The sequence below is a fragment of the Panthera pardus genome, unplaced genomic scaffold (genome assembly GCF_024362965.1).
Source record: "Panthera pardus isolate Hobbes unplaced genomic scaffold, ASM2436296v1 HiC_scaffold_20, whole genome shotgun sequence".
NCBI classification, from domain to species: Eukaryota; Metazoa; Chordata; class Mammalia; order Carnivora; family Felidae; genus Panthera; species Panthera pardus.
The window spans coordinates 69,447,219-69,465,319 of record NW_026526766.1 but is presented as its reverse complement, the minus strand read 5'-3'; the positions used below and the strand labels follow the sequence as shown (position 1 = coordinate 69,465,319).

General features: G+C 41.4%; 1 protein-coding gene across 4 annotated transcripts in view; it reads left to right on the top strand.

The window, feature by feature from the left end:
* Positions 1 to 16,646, top strand: part of TMEM245 (transmembrane protein 245) — a 100,921-nt gene extending 84,275 nt beyond the window's left edge. The window contains exon 18 of one of the 4 annotated variants that reach the window (XM_019454268.2): positions 11,234 to 16,646. In XM_019454268.2, the coding sequence (XP_019309813.1) occupies positions 11,234 to 11,279 (46 nt within the window). In that variant the 3' untranslated portion in view covers positions 11,280 to 16,646. Of the gene's footprint in view, positions 1 to 5,672; positions 6,614 to 11,233 lie in introns of those variants that run through there. The other 3 variants (XM_019454269.2, XM_019454266.2, XM_019454267.2) reach the window with 3 other exon arrangements.
* The last annotated feature ends 1,455 nt before the right edge of the window (positions 16,647 to 18,101 follow it).

The window sequence follows — 18,101 nt, the reverse complement described above, 5'->3', positions numbered from 1 at the left end:
TGTTTTTGAACTTCACGTAAAAGGAGTCATGTCCTAAGTATTTGGGAGTCAGGCATCTTTTGCTCACCACTGTGTCTATGGCATCCACCCACATTGTTGCACGTCAAGGTCATTCTTTATTATTGCCACCTGGTATTCCAGTATACGAATAGACCACAATTTATTCATTGCAGTATTGATGGACATTTGCGTAGCTTCCAGTTTCTATTCTGAACCTGTCTTGTAGTACGTGTGTCCTGATAGACATGTGTACTTCATTTGTGTATATACCAAGAAGAGGAAGGGCGAAGTGCACAGCTGGTTTAACTTTAGTGAATACTTGTTAGGCAGTTTTTCTTTGTGTATGTACCAGAAATCACATGTTAACAACCAAAAGGTAAGGTAAACTTTTAACAGTGCAAAAAAGTAAGAAGTCTCAGAATATAGGATTTTAACTTTTCAGAGACTATACTACATTGTCCTTCTTATTCTCAACTGGAAAATATTTTTTTCCTGCCATTAGGTGTTCTAGTGTAATCGAGGAGTCATTAACAAGTTGATTCTGAAAAAATATTTACTGAAACTATCTTTTTATTTAAAATTCTTTAGAGACCTGGTTCTGCTCATTTTGTGTTGTGTTGTATGTTGTGAAGAAGACGTGGTCCTTTAACTCAGAACAGGTAGAATATAGTTTCTGAATTAGACCCAGTTGGTTAGAGGGCCATTTTAGCTAATGCAAGGCACCTACTTGATGGCAGGGAAAAAATCCATTTCCTTAAAAAGAATAAAAGGAGAGGCACTTACGCAGTTGTAACAAAAGCCATTTTGAAGGTGGTGACACTATGATACCCATTTCTGCCTTTGCCTCTTACAGGCAAGTATGTGGATACCTGAGAAACCAGTGGACAGTTGCTTGAAAGCAATAAAGAGCACATGATAACTGGAACCCTACTCCTTGGGTGTCCATACAAAAAACAGAGAGAACATTGGTTGATCAATATTTTGCTGTTATTTTATTTATTTATGTTTTTAAACGTGAGTAATTAAGTATATACAGTGTATACAGTGTAGTCTGGCTTTGGGAGTAGATTCCTGTGATTCATCACTTATATACAACACCTAGCGCTCATCCCAATGAGTGCCCTCCTCAATGCCCATCACCCATTTTCCCCACCCCCCACCCTTAGTTCTCTGTATGTAAGAGTCTCTTACAGTTTGCCTCCTCTCTGTTTGTAACTTACTTTTCTTTCCCTTCCCCTATGGTCTTCTGTTAAATTTGTCAAATTCCACAAATGAGTGAAAACATAGGATGTGTGTCTTTCTCTGACTGACTTATTTCACTTAGCATAATACCCTCCAGTGAAGGGTGAATTCCAGTGAAAATTCTTTTTCATTGCTGCGTAGTATTCCATTGTGTGTGTGCATCTGTGTGCATGTGCACGCACACACATATATACACACCGCATCTTTAAAAAAATTTTTTTACTGTTTATTTTTGAGAGACAAAGTGTCACATCTTTTTAAAACAATTTTTTTAATGTTTTTTTTTTATTTTTGAGAGACAAAGCGTGAGTGGGAGAGGGGCAGAGAGAGAGGGAGACACAGAATCCAAAGTAGGCTCCAGGCTCTGAGCTGTCAGCATAGAACCCGATGTGGTACTCAAACCCATGAACCATGAGATCATGACCTGAGCCGAAGTCGGACGCTCAACTGACTGAGCCACCCAGGTGCCCCCACATCTTCTTTATTCATTCACCAGTTGATGGACATTTGGGTTTTGCTGTTATTTTAGAAAAACTTACAGTGATTCAAAGTTAGTAAAGCAGGAGTTGGTTTTTAAGGTGAAACAAAAGAAACTAATATAAATTCTTCCAGAGACAAATGACCTCTTTCCCCTTCTCCCTTTTGAAGGCAGTATGTTGTCACTTAGGTGAAGTGGGGGTTGAAAAATATAGCGTGAGGGCTTTTATAGTCTTCATCTTTTTTTTTTCCTTAGAAATTACGTATACGTGTAGCTGAAAAGGTCAAAAATTTCTACAAAGCTTGTTGCGAAAAATATCCTTTGCCTTTTCCCTTTCCCTTCTTCTCTGAGAAGAACCACTTTTTGACTTTTTTGATTTGATTTTTTTCTCCATATCTTGAAATAGAATCTTTATTTCTTGATTTTTTTTCATGAATAGGCATTTTCTTTTTATTTCCCAGTTAGAAGGTGAAAAATTAGCTCTTTTACCACCACCCTCCCACTATTGAACCGTGATACTGGTTTGATCAGTATTTGGCCCTTAAATTATTATGACCGTAAATTATATTCCTGTTTGAACCTTCTTGTATATTCTGTATTTCCTTACTTTATACAACTTTTTGCTTTTCTTTGCGTTATAAAGGTCCTGTTTTTTGTTGACTTTGTTTTCTGAGTACTCCTAACTAGCCTCAAGCTATGTGCCGGCTGTTTGCATCTCCTCGCTCAGGATATTAGTTGCAATGAGTATGCTACGAGCTTTTTCTTCCTGGTAAAGTCTCTGCTGGAGCCTTCTCATCTGCTCCAGTGGATGCCGGCTGCCCTTTCGCCTACTCTTCAGCTATCAGCTGTCATTCCCTCAGTTCTCCCCTGTGTTGGAATGCTTACTTCCTGTATAATTTCCCATATCATTTTCTTTCCTGATTTATTTCCTTTTTGTTGGAGCACAGCCTCCTATAGATTTTTGGGAAAGAATGCATAGGAAATGAGTTTTGGTGATGATATAGGACTGGAAAGTTTTCTCTTAAGGCTGTACTTAATAGCTTGCCTCGGTTTAGAATTTTATGTTTGAAAATTTTTACCTTTAGACTTTCTGTCTATTTCTTCATTGTGTTCTGGCTTCCATGGTTGTTAAAAGTCTGAAGCCATTCTGATTCCTGGTTCTTTGTAATTTATTTGAAAACCGATAGGATGCTCTTATTTTATTTTACTTTTTTTTGTTGGTGTTCGGATTGGTGCTGGATGAGACCTTTAAAATTGGAAACTTATGTTCTGTAGTCCTAAAGTTTTTCTTGAATTATTTGATCTGTGATTTCCTTCTCGCCCTTTCAGAAACTTATTTTGATGTTGAGTCTTATTCACTGGTCATCTAATTTTCTTATCTCTGCTGTTTTTCCATTTCTGATTCTTTGCTTCCATTTTCTGGGTGATTTCTTCAACTTTATTTTCCAATCCCTCCATAGAGATTTCCATTCTTACCACATTTTTTTTTTTCAGACTGGTTTATTGAGGTGTTATTTACATAGGTAAAATCTACCTTTTTAGGATTCAGGTATTTATGTGTGTGTGTGTGTGTGTGTGTGTGTGTGTGTGTGTGTGTGTGTGTGATGCATAGTAAATTACCACTAAGTTAGTGGCTTAAAACAACATACATTTATTATATTAAAGTTTTCATGGGTTGACAGTCCGGGCACAGGGTGGCCGAATTGTCTGCTTCGGCTCTGACAGGGCTGCGGTCAAGGTGTCAGCTGGAGCTGGGGTTTCATCCCTGGGCTGGGTTTCAAGCTTGCTTCTTGTTGGCAGAGTTCATTTTCTTGCAGGTGTAGAACTGAGACTTGGCAGCTATCCATAGGCAGTTTCCTAACATGGCTGTTTGCGTCTTCGAGGCCAACAGAAGAGCATTTTCCTGGCTTCTCTTTCTGACCACTAAGACTCCTTTTTATTTTTTTTAAATTTTTTTTCCAATGTTTGTTTATTTTTGAGACACAGAGAGACAGAGCATGAACGGGGGAGGGCCAGAGAGAGAGGGAGACACAGAATCGGAAGCCGGCTCCAGGCTCCGAGCTGTCAGCAGAGAGCCCGACGCAGGGCTCGAACTCACAGACCGTGAGATCATGACCTGAGCCGAAGTTGGACGCTTAACCGACTGAGCCACCCCGGTGCCCCTAAGACTCCTTTTTAAAGAGTTTGCCTGAATAGGTGTGGCCCACCCAGTATGCTCTGCTTTTGATTAATTTTTTTAATCCTTTTCTTATTTTTTAAGTTTATTTACTTATTTTTGAGAGAGAGAGAGAGAGCACAAGCAGGGGAAGGACAGAGAGAAGGAGAGACAGAATCCCAAGCATTTTCTGCCAGTGATAGGGGCAGTTGGTTGGCCAGGTGGAGGTAGGTGAGGATATTGGAGCAGTGGAGTCGTGCTGCTTTTTAAACAGACTTGAAGACAGTTCTGCTGTATTTAGCCCCACCTAACACCACTTCCGGAAGTTTACTTGGTATCACCAGTTCCTGAGCCTCATGAGAGATTTTATGGAATAAGTCAAATAGTTTCCTGGCTTTTTCCACTACTGGTCTAGGATCAGCTTTTAGGGTATGCTGGGTCAGAGCAGTTGTCCCACCTGCTTTCCATCTTCTAAAAGTTTATTGCTCTTGGGGCACCTGGATGGCTCAGTCAAAGCTTCCCGACTCTTGCTTTTCAGCTCAGGTCATGATCTTCGGTTTATGGAATTGAATCCCTCATCGGGCTCTGTGCCGACAGCATGGAACCTGCTTGGGATTCTCTTTCTCTCTCTCTCTCCCTCTCAAAATAAATAAACAAACATTAAAAATAAATAAATATGCTTTTAAGGTTTATTGCTCTTACCTCTTGTATTCTCTTAAAATTTTTTTTTCCAGATAAATTTATGCCTTAAAAAAATTACCTTTACTGGCATTTTAATAGGGTTTTGAGAGGGCCTGAAGGAAACATGAATTCCAAACCTCACCCTTCAGTGGGAAGTCTAAAGGAGACCTTAAACAGTAGCAAACATCACCTCTGCTGACACTTGCTGGGATGAAGTTCTGTGGTAAAACTTTACGTGTGTGATTTTATTTAATCTGTCCAGTGTTCACATATGAGGTTAGGAGCTGTAGGTTTCCATGTTTTATAGATGAGGGAATCAAGGCTTAGAGAGGTTAGCTTGCCCCTAGTCACATAGCTAAAAAGCAGGTGAGCTGGTACCTTTGAACCAATGATCTTTCTCTTCCTTCTTGAGCCATCCTCCACCCTTCCACCAGAACAAATGTTCCCGTTTCCTACCTCGGGGAATGCTATACTCCACTTCCATATGTCAGTTTGTGGTCATTCTTCCTGCTCCCCGTCTCCTCAGTCACCACCCTTACCAAGTCCTGTCTCCTTTCCCTCAGATCTCTTCTTCTTCTGTGTCTGAGGCCCTGAGAGAACGCCCGTATGGCAGCAGCTCAGACAGCACGAGGAAACATGTCAGGATCAGATCATGTAGGGTCTTGCAAGCCACGTCACGGACTTTGATCTTCCTCCTAAAACCAACGGGAGGCCATTTTTGTGGCCATGCCCCTGGTCTGACCTGGGCGCAGCTGCTGCGTTTCTCACCCGGACTGTGTGGTCATCGTGGTCTCTAACCAGTCTCCCAGCCTCCTCTCTCACGGTTCTCTAGTTCCTTCACACTGCAGCTCACTTGTTCTCTTTCAAACGCAAGCGTATCTGATCACAATACTCACTTACCAAAAATGGCCTCCCGTTGGTTTTAGGAGGAAGATCAAAGTCCTTGACGTGGCTTGCAAGATCCTGCATGACCTGATCCTGACATGTTTGTTCTTGCTGTCTGAGCTGCTGCCACACTGGCGTTCTCTCAGGGCCTCAGACACAGCAGGCTTGCTGCGGTGCGATAGCAGAGGCTGGATGGTGACATTTCATTAGGCAGACATACCTTGTTTGCAGAGGCAGGCCATGGCAGCTGACGGTACCCATCTGCGAGACTGCTTCTGTGTACTCCCATCTGTCTTCAGACGGATCGACAACTATCCACCTAAGGAAGAACGAAGGGGGGAGGGCCCCCTTTCTTTGATCTTCAGTGTTGATAGTGGTGTTTGCAGTATGATGGGGGTGGATGTCACAGACACCGCACAGTGTAAGGCTCCCAACTATTTTGCCTTGATTCAGTAATTCGAGCACATCACCTCCTCTGTTCTCTGTCGACACTGGGTCTGTCTGGGAGGTGTGGGGGAGGGCAAAAACTCTCCTGCAGTCATGTGTCTTACAGTACTTCCTTGACTTTTAGACAGGATATTCAGATTTGCTTTGATATACTTATTTTACTCCTACCAAAAACTGAGCAGCAAAACCTGCAAGAAGGAAGTAGGAACATATCCCAGGGACTCCTCCAGGAATGCTGTTCTCTGTATTAAGGTTTTCCTTCCCTCTGTCACATCATGACAGTACGGAGTGCGACGCTGGAATGTGGTCCTTTAGGAACTCAACTTAATCTTTCACTAGCAGGAGTTATTAGTAGCCCATTGCTGTTTTCAGAAGCATTCTTTTAATCAGAGTGTGAATATCTTTCATAGTTTAATTTCCGAAGTTAAATCAAAAATGAGTGTCGTGTTGTAAAAGAAATCATTTAGTAATTAAACTAAGGTTTAACGCGTCCAACTTTACAGAGCAAGAAGTTTTTTTTTTTTCCTTGTCTTTGCAAAATGAGCTACGAAGGTGTTCTCCAAAAAGTATCACCACTGCCACAGACCTTTACGTTAACGTTCAGAATATCAGCTGGAGTGCCCCTCACTCCCTGTCATGCTAGTTTGGGCTGACGAGGAAAGAAAGAGAATTGAAGGAGGGAAGGGACGTACTTGGCTCACGCTCTGTTCACTGGTGCCTCTCCTTTGCTTTTGTCACTTGAAAACATCCTGAATCCTCTCATTCCTCTGTATTTCCAGTGGTATCACCCAGTGCTGGGCTTACTCAGTAGCCTCTCCACTGGTCCCTGCACTCTGCTCTGTAGTGCAGCCTCTCTGGTTTTCCTTTCTTCTTCTTTTTTTTTAATAATTTTTTTTTATTTTTGAGAGAGAGAGAGAGAGAGTGCAAGCAGGGGAGGGGCAGAGAGACAGGGAGACACAGAATCTGAAGCAGGCTCCAGGCTCCAAGCTGTTAGCACAGAGCCCGACGGAAGGCTCGAACTCATGAGCTGCGAGATCATGACCTGAGGTGAAGTCGGACGCTTAGCCTCCTGAGCCACCCAGGTGCCCCGCCTCTCTGGTTTTTCTGAGGCATACATGTTATGTATGTCTACTGATAAAATTCCCACAGTAGCTTCCATGGCCTTCAAGATAGAGTGGGGACTTTAGGTTGGCCCATCAGACTTCCTTCCTGCCTTCTGTCTATATCTGTAGACTCTTCTCCCTCTCCACTGCCATACTGAACTTGTTTTAGTTCTCTGAAGTCATTGTCATCTTTGCACATGTTTTCCCTCTTTGTAAAGAATACCACACCCTTTCCAGCCAAGCCCGGTACCGTGGCCTGTCCTCAGAGTACTCTTCTTCTGAGAAACATTGCCAGAACTCTCTGGGCTAGGTAAGATGTCCCTGCTTCATGGTCTCCTCACCCCACAGCATCTTGTACTTATCCTCTTGGAACTTAACACACATTATATTTGTGTAGGTTTAATTAATTGTCTTTCCTAGTCGCCAGGAAACTTTCTCAAAGTAGGCCCTATGTCTCATCTGTTTGCCACCCTTTTACCATTCTTAGCATGACGTCCGGCACATAGAAAATGCCCAGTGAACATTTGGTGAATTCATAGGTTAGTGAAACCAAGAACAGATCAGATAAAAAGATTTTTGCAATATCACCTTGAGGCTGATAAAGAAAGATGGAACACAGTGAAGCCCAGCCTTAGAGCTGTGTTCCAAATTAGTTGGAAAGGAAGGGATGTGCATAATAGTGATGACATGTGCTCTGTCACACAATTGTGTACCTGTGTGCTAAGTGAGAGTTTAGGAAATAGACACTCAGCTATGCCGGCCAACTAAGTCAGTTAAAGCTTTTTATTTTTAAATGTCCAAAATTTATTCTGTACTTCTAGGAAGAAAGGAGTCAACAGCTCTTGAGATGTTAAATCAGAACAAGTTTAAACATTTACATAAAGGAATTTTTAAAAATCTCACTGAAACTTTGAGGGAGGAAGATTCAGAAACATTTTCAAGGAGCCAGGGATTGTAAATGAGAAATCACACCACACAGTCTCCATTGCCATTAAAGGACCTGTAAAATGTTAATAGCAGTCTCTGTCCCTCCAGGCACATGTCCTGTTCTGCATTTCTTGCTCTTATATGAGAAATCTTACCACTGTAGTTCTTTTTTTTTTTTTTTTTTTTTAAGTTTGTTTATTTTGAGAGAAAGATTGCACAAGCAGGGGAGGGGCAGAGAGGGAGGGAGAGAGAGTATCCCAAGCAGGCTCTGTACTGTCAGTGCAGAGCCTGACTCAGGGCTCTGTCTCACGAACCTTGAGATCATGATCTGAGCGAAAAATCCAGAGTCAGACACTTAACTGACTGAGCCACCCAGGCGCCCCCACCACTGTAGTTCTTAGCATAATGATCCTTATGGTTTGGAAAAGAATATTGTATTTAGATGATTGAGTAGGACTCTTCTAGAAATACTGTCAATGCAGTATTCTCCCTTTGTTTCTTCCTACTCTAGGAAGTTCAAGTTTAATGAGCCCTGCTGATTAGTTAGCTCAACGCCTCTCAATGAGGACCGAAATAAATCATTTCTGTGTTGCTAGATTAGAGAGTTTGTTTTCCGAGATATACAGGTTTGTTGAATATCAGTGTTCTGTAGGCTTCTACCCCCTACCCTCACGCACACACTCCCCTACCATCACCACTCAAAACATCTAGAGAAGATAGAATGTTGAGTTAGAAAACTGTAGATAACTTTTCTCAGCTTGCTTCACTTTGTTTTCTTTTTTCTGGGTCCTTTTGGAGGCCTTCTTGGCCTGAGGGCTGAACTGAATAGTAGGTATAAATTTCAAGGTTACAGCTAAGCTTACTTGTCAACAGAAAGCAGTCACCAGGCCAACCACACTCTTAATCTTATTTCATGCATCTTTGCCCTGAGGCAGAAATTTCCATTCACAATTTAGAGGAGTTGAACAGAGATTCAAATTTGCAGGTATCTTAGAAATGTGAAAAGATGTCACAGGATGAATTTAGAAACCTGTTTGTTGCATATTGGGAAATGCCTTTTAATATTGGCCAGTTTTGGGTTATTGGTTTTAAAGATTTTCCAGGGGTCCCTAAATTGAGTACTATTTATGAAATTCATGTCATCTGAGACAGCTTGTAGACAACTGTACGCAAATGTAGGAACACAAATTTAGGTGAGATTGTGAAAAATAGACACATAGTCAGCTAGGGGCAGTGGTTGGGGGGGTGGGCGGGGGGGGCGGGGCATGAGTTTTGCTCCCATCAGGAGATACTTGACAATGTATAGAGACATTTTGATTGTCACAAGTTCAGATAGAGGCAGCAATGGTGCTAAACATCTGAATAGTGCACAGAAATGTTGATGGTGCTGCTGTTGAGAAACCCCAATTTGATGTGCGGAGAGATAGTAACACATATAAAATCTGTGTGTATATAAATCTTTGTTTTGGGGGATTTCATTCAGAGTGTAAAAAATATTTAAGGAAACAAAATTCATTCCAATTTTTTGACCTGCCAGCATATATTTAACATTGTGAGTTTGGCCACGACACATGCAAACCCTTTCAAAGCCATAGCCTGGAAGCTTGTCCACTCCTCAGAGCTGTTCCTTTGGAAGCGGAGCTGTGCTAGTTAGGGGTGCGTGTTGGAGGGATGAGGGGTTAGGGCGCCCACCGGTGAGGCAGCCTGGAGATAACAGAGCATCCTTGAATGTAATCTCTCTTCTCTAAGATTCTACCTGTGCCCTCTTGATTCTGAAGTACTTCGTAGCTCGTGCTAGAGTCTTAGTCTTTACCTCTGCTCCACCCCGCTGGCCCTCCTCATTGTGTGAAAAGAACATTGAGAAAACAAAGGAATAAGGCAAAAGGGGTAAGAGAGGTGGCATGAATGTGGAACTGAAGCCGAAGTTCAGATTATTTGCTTTATGTATCTGCACCCAATGACAACTTCTTGTCATCTTTTGTTTCTACAACTGAATTGGTCTCTGAATTTTTTGGAATAGTTTCCTTACAGTCTACTTTGGGTCTATTTGTAATGAGAACATTGAGTAATCTGTTTACAGTAACCAACACTTGGTTATAGGTATGAAAATAAAATGGGCTTTATTCGACGGATAAACTAAGACGGTTCAACATATTACAGTGATGTGGCTGCAAATTGATATAACTTGGAGACTTGAGAATTGTTCTGAAAAATGTAAACATTTTAACTTAACTATTTTTCTGAGTTCCTAGTTGGTGATTATGTTGTAAAGGAGCAACATCACTTGTGCCTGAAAGGGTGATACATGTGTGCTTTGTCTCTTTATCATTTAAGATAGATTTGACTGTATGTAAGCAGAAAAACAAAAAGCGAGAAACCCCACCGTCAACAGAACTCAAAATAACAGTGACTTAGAACTGTGAGCCAAAGGTTTATTTCTTAGGCAAAAGAAGCCAGAGGTAGGCAGTCTGGGGCTCGTATGACTGTCCCACAAACATTTAGTCTTGAATCCTGTTCTGCCAGCCTTGGCATGAGGTCTTTTCGTGTAAGATGGGTTCTTTTTTTTTTTTTATTTTTTTTATTTTTTTTAAAATTTTTTTTTTTCAATGTTTTTTATTTATTTTTGGGACAGAGAGAGACAGAGCATGAAAGGGGGAGGGGCAGAGAGAGAGGGAGACACAGAATCGGAAACAGGCTCCAGGCTCTGAGCCATCAGCCCAGAGCCCGACGCGGGGCTCGAACTCACGGACCGCGAGATCGTGACCTGGCTGAAGTCGGAGGCTTAACCGACTGCGCCACCCAGGCGCCCCATGGGTTCTTGAGCACATCATTGATAAACTCTGACCTGGCTACTGCAGATACAGACCTGACTGGGTGACATCCTTCTAGCCTGGGCATGTAAATGATGGAGCAGAGGTGAGCTAGCTACAGCAGTCCTGAGGTCAGCACCTTGGATATGTAGCAGGCCACATCCAGCCAGACCAGATATTAGGAGTCTGGGGAAATCATCTTGGAAGGGAGACCATGGACCCAGCAACAAACTAGAGTTCTTGTTACCAAAAACAGAGATAACTAGCAGACTTTGAAGTAATACTCAGTGAAAGTCCTAGCAAAAAATAGTGACTATCTGACCTCGTCAGGGCTCTCCGGTTATAAAAATAAGATATTGTTCTATGGTAACTAACTACTGGTTGGATACTGTTTTGGTTTTGTTTTGTTTTGTTTTTTCATGTATCTCTTTGGTTTTATTCCCCCCCCCGCCCCCCATCCCTTTTCCAAAAGCAGAACTAATCGTTCTCCTCTTTTCTCCTTCAGGACTTTTCATGATATTTCTGAGGATCTGAAATCTTCAGTAGACTGACATGGTTTCCCCCGCAGTGATTTCTGTAGGAGGCTCCGTCTTGATAGTGAGTTCAGCTCAGCTGTGGCCTTCTGTCCTTTCATCCGTGCCTAGCAAGCAGAGCCCGGAAAAGAAGCAGAACCCTCCTGGCCTTCCCTACAGAATGCCTGGACAAGAGAGAGCTCGCTGTGGGGTGCTTTCCATTTTAAAGCACGGCTTTAGAGCTCAGAATTGTGGTTTGCTCACTTAATTGTTGCTAGGATGGCTTGAAGAGTTTCGATTTATACACTGGTACCATGGCTTGAAGTTTCCCACTTTGGTTATCTATATTATTATAATATGTATTTATAAAGTTATTTCAAGAGCCCTAAACTACCTGCTGTTAAAAGTATTTACAGTGTAATTTTCTCCTGCTTTAAGGAATCTGTTCTTAAACTTTTCTATGGTCGTCACTTTTTAATGAAGAGGGTTTTCACTTTTGAATTTGCAGTTTCTTGAGCAGGAAAAAGGAGTCGTCTTCCCTTCTTCCACCGTGTATGGTCCCCTTTGTAAGAAAGAACAAATCTTAAGTGTAAGACGGGGTGGCTTATTTGAATGTCAGTTAGTTGTGTGTTACAGCCATAGGAGACACAGAAAGACTGTCTCTGCCCCCCCACCCCCCCTTCTCTTCCTTCCATCCACCATTACACTATGACCAACTTTCTAAAACTTGGTTGACCACTTTGAAGTAAAATACTGATTAAGCTGCTATTAATGGTAACAGTATGACAGAATTCACATTGTGGTTCAGTTTTTCTTTCCAGATACTTTAAGTGAAAAATCTCAGGAGTAGCAGTTCTCTGAGTTGTTGAATGTATCCCTGTTTGCTTATTTGAAATTCTGCCAATTAGTTACTTATTAGCAGTAGAATGTTACATTTATGTAGTATTTTTCCATCACTTAGCACAGTGCCTTGCACATAAGACTCTAGATGAAGGCTTGTTGAATTATGACTTTTTTAAGTATCTCAGATATCACAATAACCAGCATAGCGCTTTATATCTTACAAGTCGTTTTGCGCATATTTTTTCACAGCCACTCCCCATCAGCTTTCATGTAGCTTTATATTATTTTAGAACTGTTTCATACAGACGGGGAAACTAAGGTTCAGAAAAATTTAGTAAGATTTTTACCTCAAATCTTTCTGACTTGATAGTCTGCAGACCGTGCTGTACTGTAACATTTCTTCCAGTATCTTCCACAGTTTTCCTAGTGTTTGTCCTACAGTTAATGACAAGGCTGGGACTGGAACCTGGCTCTTAGCTCTGTGCCCTTTCCACTGTATAATGCAATCATTAGGCTCTTTGTCCCCAAGGGAATATGGAGGAGAAAGGGTTCCTAAGTATCAAAGACCTCCCTTTGGAAAACGAAGGTGGAAGTCTTTTTTTTTTTTTTTTTTTTTTTCTAAAACATTGTCTCCCTAAAGCATAGTTAATAATAATTAGCTTAAATTTATTCTGATATTACTTAAGAAATTAGGTCCATCTAGGAAAGAGGCTACTGTGAGGGCTTGACTTTATACACTAGACTACATGCAGGTCTCTTATTTTTACTGTCACAATCTGATGTTACACTGAGTGTTCCTTTGGCCACTAACTGACTTCTGCTTTTCTTCAGTCATTTGTTCAGGAAAACTTGTCAAGAGTTTGCCAGCTCTGGTTCCCATGCCAAGTACTGTACGGGGTGCCACAGGCAATCATAAGAAGCCCTTCTCTCACCTTGAATCTTGGCCACATCATGTGCGTTACTAAAATTGAAATTTTTGCATTAAAAGGCTTAAAGAAATCATATTTGTTTTTGTTAATTGTATGCTGGTTAAGTTTATAGCTATAGTTGGCACATAGTCAAAAGAGAGAAGTATTATATACACAGTGAGTTTCATCTGCATATACAAATTATGTTCCTCTAAAGTGTTTTTAGCTGTATGAAGTGTTACGGAAAAAACTAACCTTGAGCTAATGTGTGGCTGTTGCTGGTCATAATTACTGGTATAAATACCAGGATCAAAGAAGGGAACTTAGAGCCCTAAGACAAGATTTTAGAGCTGCCAAAATTGACAATGACATCATATCACCTGAAATATCAGGAGCAGAGGTACCCCCAGAGTGCTACACAGTCCTCATCAGGAGACTGGAACTGCCCCAGTGCTCCAGCGACCGCGTAATGACTCAGAAAGTCAGCCAGCTCTAGGACGTCTTCCTGGAACCCCCAAACAGAGAAACACATCTCTTTGGATATAGTGAAGAGGGTTTACAGAAGTTTCACAGGACACAGATCACGTGGTGTGAAAAGGGGCGAGTCTCGAGCTCTGGTCTCAGAAATGACGTGTCCCCAATTCTCAGTTAGGGTTTGTCCCAGAAAAAGTCTCCCTAGGAGCGGACAGTGCATTGATGAAGTGGCTTCTGTAAAAACGGATCCAGAAATCTTACCACAATGTCTTACATTTATTTTATAGCTTCATTAAAGATTAGTTTTAAGTTCATATTCACTAGTTCAGTTGTAAACCAAATCAGGGGATGGGAGAAAATGAAAGTCTCCACACAGATGTGCTCCTCTCTTTTCTGAGAAAGAATAAGGTATAGGGTTTTTAGCATAAACTCCATGCCCTATAAATTCTTCTTCGGTTCCAAAATTCCTGTCACATTCTCTGTTCCTGGAAGTGATCTCTTGTCAGACTGCCTGAGATACAAGTCTTATTTATGTTTAAATTTGTGAGGATTCCTAACACTCTCTTCCATTAGAGGTAGTTAGCTGGCAGAATTTTCCTGTGACTTGTGACACTGGTGTAGACGGACTCTTGACAAGGTCAAGAAGTGTAATGGAGGCTTGCTGTATTTAAACTCAGAACCTTTGGAAATAGCAGCTGCATATTCCAGTTAAAGGGTGGCTAAAGGGCTTGCAGCTGAGGTCCTCTGGCTAATGTTGGTCTTAAATACCCATTGTGACCCTAATCCTACCCCTAGTTCCCACATTGGTTGCATTTAGTGCTTCAGGATGTGTCACTACTGGGCAAGAGATACTCAGAGATTCAGGCCATGAAGGGTTTGATTAGAGCAAAGGAATTTTAGTGAGCTATCCAGGGCTCTCAACCTCAGGGTTTATAGGAAAAACCCCTTCATAACTTCCCATCCTCTGGTCCTGACTGGCAGTTTCCTCTCTTGGTCTTTCGAGACCCTTACAAGAGTATTATAGTAGGCATTTCACATTGGAAATAGCCTATGGCAGTATATTTCCAAGTGTTAGTTCCAGCTAAGAGCAAGTACTTTATTTTATTTTTATTTTTATTTTTTTAACATTTATTTTTGAGACAGAGAGAGAGAGAGAGAGCATGAACAGGGGAGGGTCAGAGAAAGAGGGAGACACAGAATCTGAAACAGGCTCCAGGCTCTGAGCTGTCAGCACAGAGCTCGATGCGGGGCTCGAACCCATGGACTGCGAGATCATGACCTGAGCCGAAGTCGGACGCTTAACCGACTGAGCCACCCAGGTGCCCCCAAGTACTTGATTTTTTATTCATTTTTTGTCCTTACACAATTGCCATCAAAATATATTCATTAATTGAGGACCTGCAAAAATATGCACATGGTAACTGAAACCACTGAGCAGTTATTTTTTGACAGTTTAAAAATAATCAAAAGAATTGTAAATCAAGATGTTCTCTCTACTAGAGTCATAAAAATTCTGTGCCAGAATGGGCCTTCTATAATTAGGTGATCCTGTCATTTTTCTAGGGGAGAAAAATCCATAGGCTTTTCTAGCACAGAGCTAGTAACAATTCTGAGTAGAATGCGGTTCTTTTGTCTCTCTTTTTTTTAATGTTTATTTACTTTTCAGAGAGTGAGTGGGGAGGGGCAGAGAGAGAGGGAGACAGAATTCCACGCAGGCTCTGCACAGACAGCAGAGAGCCCGATGCAGGGCTCGAACCCACAAACTGTGAGATCATGACCTAAGCTGAAGTCAGACCCTTAACCTACTGAGTCACCCAGGTGCCCCCAGTGTTTTGTTTTGTTTTGTTTTGTTTTTCTCTTAGCCCATGTTCTACTTCTCTTCCCTTTCCCTTTTGGTTGAGCAGCTTTTGGAAAAACGTGTTCCTTATGGCAGTAGTTCCAAGGGATGTTATTAGATGTTATAAGAAGTGTATATGAAGGGAAGGGACTCTATGGTCAATTAAAATTGAGGAATTCTGAGTTTGTTTCCTTTCGGTGGGACTTCCTAGAGTTTTTAAACCTGCTGTTAAATATTGTGAATTTATGAGGGGACAAAGACTTTACTAGACTTACTTGACCTTAAACTGCTCCCCTGCCCTCCCCCTCTTAGCAGAGCTTCTCCAAGGACTTCTTGTCCTTTGGGAAACATGGCTTTCGAGGAAGTTTACAGCTCTTTTAGGAGACATCCTTAATGGAAACCCTGAATGGTAAATCTATTACCATGGTTCCATGTAAACTGTAATAAATCTCAGAGTTTAATGAGATACCAGAAAGAAAACATATTTGCTGTTCAGAGCTATACATAAAGTATAGAGATTCTTTTCCACCTATTATGGTGTGTAAAATCAGTATTTGTGTTTAGTTTTGCAAGTTTTTCAAGAATCTATTAATGTGCAAATATAGTGGTGGTGTATTGATACTACATTTTAATAATGCTTTTGTATGTCACTTTATAGTTTTCAGACTGCTTTCATAACAACCCTGTGAGATAGGCAGGTGTTAAGTATTATTGAATGAGGCATTGGAGGCTCAGAAAGGTTTTTTTTGTGATTTTTCCCTTAAGTTTATACCACAAAATTATGGAGCCAGAATTCACTTGCAGAACTTCTGACTCCAAGTCCAGAGTTCTTTCCTCCACACCTGGTTTCTTATTTTAATTCTTGCTTTATATCTTAAAATGAAAGGTGTGGAAGTGAATCTTCAAATAACATGTTGGCTTATTATCAAATCCTATTTCTTTTTTTTTTTTTTTTTTTTTTTTTTTTTTTTTTTTTTTTGCAGTGGCCCAGAAAGTGTAACTCTTATTATAGCTATCCCAAAGAAGATCCTTTTTCTGTCCTTTGTAGTGCCCCTTGTTTGGGTGACTGGAGGATATTTCAGATACCATTTGATTTTAAAACCAAGACTGGGTGTATAGTTGTAATTGCCTATTTAACTTTTGGAAAGGTATCATCTCTGCATTCTCAGGCAAAGTAGAGATGGTTTGAAGGCAAAAAGAGTTTGTTCAAATACAATACATATTCTTTATTCTCACACAGAGCCTACTTCTTAGCTTTAACTTGCTTTGACAACCTACTGATGTAACTTCTTTGTACATGTGAAATATTTATATTTTGAAATAAAATTACTAGTGTTAAATGAATCAGGTGGTAAACTTAGTCTCATTTCTGTTGAGAAATTTGATCTTCAGTGAAGTGAAACTTTCACGAATACATCTGTCTCTTACTTAGGCCTTAAATATTTTCCTTTGGCACCAATGCCTACACTGAATTTTTATGTAATATGGGCAACTTACATAAGGGAAGATGTGTCTGGAGAGTGGATGCTGGGCACCTTAAAGAGGTGAAAAGGTCCAACGCTGAGGCTGGAGCCCTCAGTGCACTCGTGAAGGTGGCCTGGTAAGGTAAGTGGCTAGGGAGTAAGAATCCGAGGAAAAGCTGGTTAAAGGAACTGCACATTTTGCATGAAGAAAACAAGCCCATGTTAATGGCTATCTTCAACAGCAAAGATAAACGTGCAGCACTGGCAGATGGAGTTGAACCCCCACATGGGAAGCACATTTCAACAAGTGCTTGGGAAGGAGCCTCTGACACTTGGGGCTGGTGGTATTCTGCTCATCAATCTGACATCGATGGAGAAATGATCCTGGCAAAAGTGAAAGGGTGGACTCACCAGCCTCGGATTATTTTCTACTCTGCTAGTTGCTTATTGGCAGATAGGCTAGTTCACAAATATTTCTCCATGCTTCTCAGTCTATTGCTTGAGCCTAGGACCCCTTCACTGGGTGTGTTTCTGACAGCTGCCTTTTTGGCTTTGCTTCTGGAACTCCTGAGGAAAGCGGTGTTCAGCCCTCCCTCCCATCTGATTATGCGGGGGGCTCCCTGATAGCTTTACCTTTAAGTGAGTTTAACCAGGAATATACACTAATGGTCTTTTTTTTTTTTTTTTTTTTTTTAAGAGAGAGCACCCACAAGTAGGGGAGAAGGGCAGGGGGAAAGGGGGAGGGAGGAAGAGAGGGAGAGAGAGTATCTTAAGCAGGGTCCAGGCTCAGCCCAGAGCCCCACATGGGGCTTGATCTCATGATCCTGGGATCACAACCCGAACCAAAATCAAGAGTCAGAGTCTCAACCAACTGAGCTGACCGATCTTTTCAGTCAATAAACAGCTATTAGGAAACTGCTCTGGCGTAGCCCTAGGAAAAGTAATTCTGAAAAGTAGTTTTAAAATGTAAAAGTATTGAACAGTAGATGAAGCTTCCCATATGCTCTAGTTAATTTCCTTTTGAAAAGTAGCCTGAAAGATACCCAAATCACTGTCTCCTTGCCAAGTACCCAGGTACTCCTTAAGACTGCATCATCATATGTTTCATGCTCAATCGAGCCCAAATTATGAGAAAGGGTCAGAAGAGGAGCAGGGGGAAATGGGACCTTCCGGAGAAGCCCCAGAAAGACGCTTTACCGGTAGAATTCCTGTCTCAGGGTAGAAGACCCTTCCTACGCACCTGACTGTGGTTCTGCTCTACCAGTTAGCTCAGCTTCCAGAAGTCATCGTGGGAATCGGAGTTAGAACCAGTCACCTATCAGGAGGACGAAACGCT